This window comes from Mus caroli, chromosome 11 (assembly GCF_900094665.2).
Source record: "Mus caroli chromosome 11, CAROLI_EIJ_v1.1, whole genome shotgun sequence".
Taxonomy (NCBI): Eukaryota; Metazoa; Chordata; class Mammalia; order Rodentia; family Muridae; genus Mus; species Mus caroli.
In genome coordinates, this window is record NC_034580.1 from 105,497,615 (window position 1) to 105,502,458 (window position 4,844).

General features: G+C 46.9%; 1 protein-coding gene across 1 annotated transcript in view; it reads right to left on the reverse strand.

Annotated features, from left to right (window-relative positions):
* Window positions 1-4,844, reverse strand: part of Wipi1 (WD repeat domain, phosphoinositide interacting 1) — a 38,016-nt gene that overhangs the window by 27,696 nt on the left and 5,476 nt on the right. The window contains exon 3 of the mRNA XM_021177768.1: window positions 2,839-3,008. Coding sequence (XP_021033427.1) covers window positions 2,839-3,008 — 170 coding nt within the window. The remainder of the gene's footprint in view (window positions 1-2,838; window positions 3,009-4,844) is intronic.

The window sequence follows — 4,844 nt, forward strand, 5'->3', positions numbered from 1 at the left end:
ACTAGGGTGAGGATCTTATACCCACACCCACAGTGACACACCCATTCCAACTAGGTCACACCTATTCCAACAAGGCCACACCTTCAGATGGTGCCACTCCCTGGTCCAAGGATATACAAACCATCACAACTACTGTAGAGCAATGCATGCTGTGGTGGTTTGAATATGATTGGCCTGGGAAGTGGTACTATTGGGAGGTGTGGCCTTGTTGGAGTAGGTGTGGCCTTGCTGGAAGAAGTGTGTCACTGTGGGTGTGGGCTTTGATACCCTCTTCCTAGTTGCCTGGGAGCTAGTCTTCTCCTGTTTGCCTTTGGATGAAGATGTAGAACTCTCAGCTCCTCCCTCACCATGCCTGCCTGAATGCTGCCATGCTCCTGCCTTGATGATAATGGACTGAGCCTCTGTACCCATAAGCCAGGCCCAACTAAGTGTTGTCCTGGTCATGGTGTCTGTTCCCAGCAATGGAAACCCTAACTAAGACACACGCCTACCCAGTGCCCTTTGCCTTTCCCCTAACCAGGTGTTTCCACAGGACCTGCGAGACCTCCTTGAGGCAGATGAATCACCTAAGCCAAAATTAAGTCCAAAGACTGGCACCTTTAAGAAAAGAAAACCCAGAACGCCCTCCCGATCGATCAAGTCACCTTGGAAGGCAAAAGGCTTAGCAGCGCTTCTCAACCAGCAGGTCTCATATCAGATACATACACTACGGTTCATAACAGTAGCAAAACTACAGTTAAGAAGTAGCAACAAGAATAATTTTATGGTTGGGGGTCATCACAACGTGAGGAAGTGTACTAAGAGGCCATAGCACTAGGATGGTTTAGAACCATTAGGCTAAGGGAAGGCACAGCCGTTATACAGCTGTTAGCTCCGGCTTACTGCTAGCTCCGGCACTAACTGTGAAGTTCGGCTGCCTACATCTGTGTCCTCTAGAAGATGGGGGTGAGAGCCTATAGTTAATGAATGTTCTGGGGAGTGGAGGTGCTGCCTAAAGTCTAACAGACTCAGACACAGGAGCAGCCCTTCCTTGCCTCATGCTAATGAGACTACCAGCGAGGAAGAGCAAAATCATGCCAGCAAATTCCATAGGGACTATGTGACAGCTCTGGGTGTGATAACACTTGACTATGTCAAATAAGTCTTGAAAGTTATTAGTTAATTATTGAAAAGTTATTAATATTAGTTCGGATTCAAAAAGAAGAAGGGGGAAGAGGGGAGAAGGAAGAAGAGGAAGAAAAGGAGGAAGAGACAACCACTGTCCTTAAGGAACGCCACTTTGCCCGCTCCTGGGAATACAGAACAGAGTAGAAAACTGCATATCCCAGGAAGGGCCTCCTGGTTTATCCACTTATATAACAGTCAGGCAGGAAACAAATGCTCAGGAGCTCTCTTCCATCAGGTTTCATAGCAATGAACAGAACTGCCCCAGCCCCTGCTCTCAGGGGACGTAAAACCCAGTCACTCCAGGGAGACTGTGCTAACACACTAAACACAGCCTAAGTGTTAATGCTTTTAAATGGCATATCACATATGCGAGATGAGAGGAGATCCTTTCAGCAGTGAAAACTCTGGAAGAATACATCCTTAAGGGCTAGCTGGAGAAACCGTGGGTCTAGCTCAGTGATAGAGTCCTCAATTAACATACATGATGTCCCAGGTTGCCCTGTGTGGCAGGGAAGAAGTGGGTGTCAGCCACAAAAACAGAACTGTGAGACTGAGTAGCTGGCCGACCAGGAAGGGCCACATTGATAGCAGAGGGTCAGGTTCACCTGCTGATTTAAGAGCTGACCCAGGGGGACCACACCCTAGTCTCAGGTATGCCATTCTTAGAGGCAAGACCATGTGCACAATAAATCTTACTGCCTAGGGTCAAGACCAGAAGGGTTCTTCCTCATTTTTTTAGGATGTCCTGAGGCAGTTCGTAGGACAGACCGATTGTCAGAGACTCAACCTATCTGTATAGGTGCTGGCCTGCCCCAAGAGGAGGTGGTGAGGTTGGCCAGGCAATGGCCATGCTGGAGAGAGAACATGAGTCAGTATGACCAGGGAAGATGCACAGAGAAGGTGCTCTTCGCCCAAGATCCCAAGTTCTGCTACACTATCTCTAGCATTCGATTCTTGCTTTAGAGACTTGGTTTTGTTTTGTTTTATTTTGTTTTGTTTTTTTTTTAAAGACAGAGTCTTGTGTATTATGTAGTCCAGTCCAGGCTCAAACTTGCCACATTGCCAAGAAAGATGGCTTTCTGATTCTCCTGCCTCTACCTCATGAGCTCTGGCATCGCCGGCTCCCTCCTGAGTTTATCCTGGTATCCCAGGCTCACACCACCATGCTGCTCTGTCTGTGGGCGCTGGGGGTCAAACCTAGGGCATTCCACCAACTGAGCTACACCTCAAGGATGTTCACCGTAGAAGCTTTTATTACACTGATTTATTTCTGTCTGTGTGTACACGCAAGTCTTGCATGTATGCGTTGGTCAGAGGACAACTTGAGGAGTCAGTTCTTGCCTTCAACCATGTGGGTGGTGGGGATTGAGCTCAGCTGACCAGGCTTGGTGAGCCATTTAGCCAACCCAAAGACATTCATCTTTTTTTTTTTTTTTTTCGAGACAGGGTTTCTCTGTAGCCCTGGCTGTCTGGGAATTCACTTTGTAGACCAGGCTGGCCTCAAACTCAGAAATCTGCCTGCCTCTGCCTCCCAAGTGCTGGGATTAAAGGTGTGCCCCACCACGCCCGGCTAAGACATTCATCTTTAGAGATGGTTTTCTTCTGCTCCAATTAACAGAAGGCTGGACATCTTGTGTGTATGTGTGTGTGTGTGGGGGGGCATCTCCTCACCTGTCGGTTGAGCCGAATAGACAAAATGTTGCTGGAGTAGCTGTAATTACAGATCTCAGTGCCTTTCTTGAAATGGTACACGTTCATCTGCCGAGGTTTTGTGTGACTGACCACTACCACCAGGCTGCTGGAGAAGAGGCGCTCCACGATATACACGTCAGGAATTTCATCTGGGGGGTGGGGGTAACAGAAGTGAGGTCACACAGATGTCCTCTGAGAGAACAACTGGCCTCTGTGACACTGGGTACCACACAGGCTAGTTTACAGGGTCTGGGTCTTGCTGATAGGTACCCTTCATCAGTAATGACCCATCCTGGCCCCAACAACAGGCTTTAACTGTCTCTGAGAATAACCCTCCCAGGGACCTCCTCAAATACCTAAAGCAAAGATTATGCTAACGACTGAGACGCTAGAGCCCCACCTTGAACACCATAGCATAGTATAACTACCCCCCACACACACATGCACACACACACACACACACACTGACTATGTATGAGCATATGTGTGCAAAACACAGCACATATAATGGAGATCAGCAGAAACCTTGCAAGAGTCAATTCTCTCTCTCCATAGTCCTGGGGAATGAACTCAGGTTGTGAAGCCCGGCATTGAACAACTTTACCACTAAGCTACATTGCCAGCTCCTTCCTTCTTTAAACAGAATTTTGCTCAATAGCCCACGCTGGCCTTGAACTCTCTGATATTTCTGCTTCAGGCCCCGAATACTGGGTTTTATGGGTGTGCACCACCATACGTGGTGCAAGAAAACGCTTCTGTACTCAGCAGGGAAGAACAGCAATAGGCCTCCAGAACACTAGACAGGCCTGTGATGTCTTTCTGAGGCCATCTTGCCAAGAGTCTTTCTTTTTTGTTTATAGGAAACCCCACCGGAAGTATGACATGTGACATATACACAGTAAAATATTCACCAAAATGATATGATAATAACAACATTTTGCAAATATATTAGGGGCCAAGGATGCAAGAGATGGCTGGGTGGGTAAAGTGCTTGCCATGCATAATGGGGACTTGAGTCCAAAGCCCTATGGGCTATGTAAAGCTGAATGTGGGTGGCAGCGCGGGTCTATAACCCCAGTGTTCTATGAGATTCGACATTGAGGGAGGGAGAATCCCTGGAGGCTTGCGGTCCAGTTGACCCAGGATACACAATGGCAGACAACAAAGAAATGTCTCAGATAAGGCAGAGGGGTAGAGATGGCACGTGTGAATGGCTACAAATCCTCTCTCACACATGTCTGTCACACACAGAGATCAAAAGTAAATACAATGTAAATAAATTAGGAGCCCCAATTATTGTTTACCAAACCATTTTCTTTTTCAAAAAATATGGAGGTGAAATATCTGTCACTGGGGCAACAGCATAAATTATTATCCCTGAGAAAAATCACAGTCATATTTCATACTCATTAGAAATACTTCAACATCTTCAATATGCGTTACGTCGATATGCTCATGTTACATCATCCAGACATATAAAACATGACCCTACTAAGTGAATGGTGTCACCAGGCTACAGAGGCACTGACAGCCAAAAGAAGCAACAGGTGACCTCTGGGTTGACAATGCCATAAAGTGATCACCATGAGCACAAATATATAGAAAAGTATCCACAGTATGAGGCCAAACAAGGGCTTTCTTCTTACAAAGCAGAAAATGTCACCCAAGTTATTGCCAAATTTCAATAAGAGCTCCATTGTGGCTTTTATACGAGACAATGGCTTGTATTCAAATCTGCACAACACCGGCTCTTTAGGTTGATGGCTAAGGCAGAAATCAGAGGCTCAAGTCTGAAGTCTAGGGCTGGGGTGTAGCCTTGGTGGTCCAGTGCTTTTAAGAGGCCCTGGGGCTCAATCCCCAGGACTCCAAAAAGAAGAAAATTAAGAGTGGGGGGAAAAAGATTAACATCTAGCCAGGGGACTTCATATCTCCACAACAATCCCTCTCTCTCTCTCTCTCTCTCTCTCTCTCTCTCTCTCTCTCTC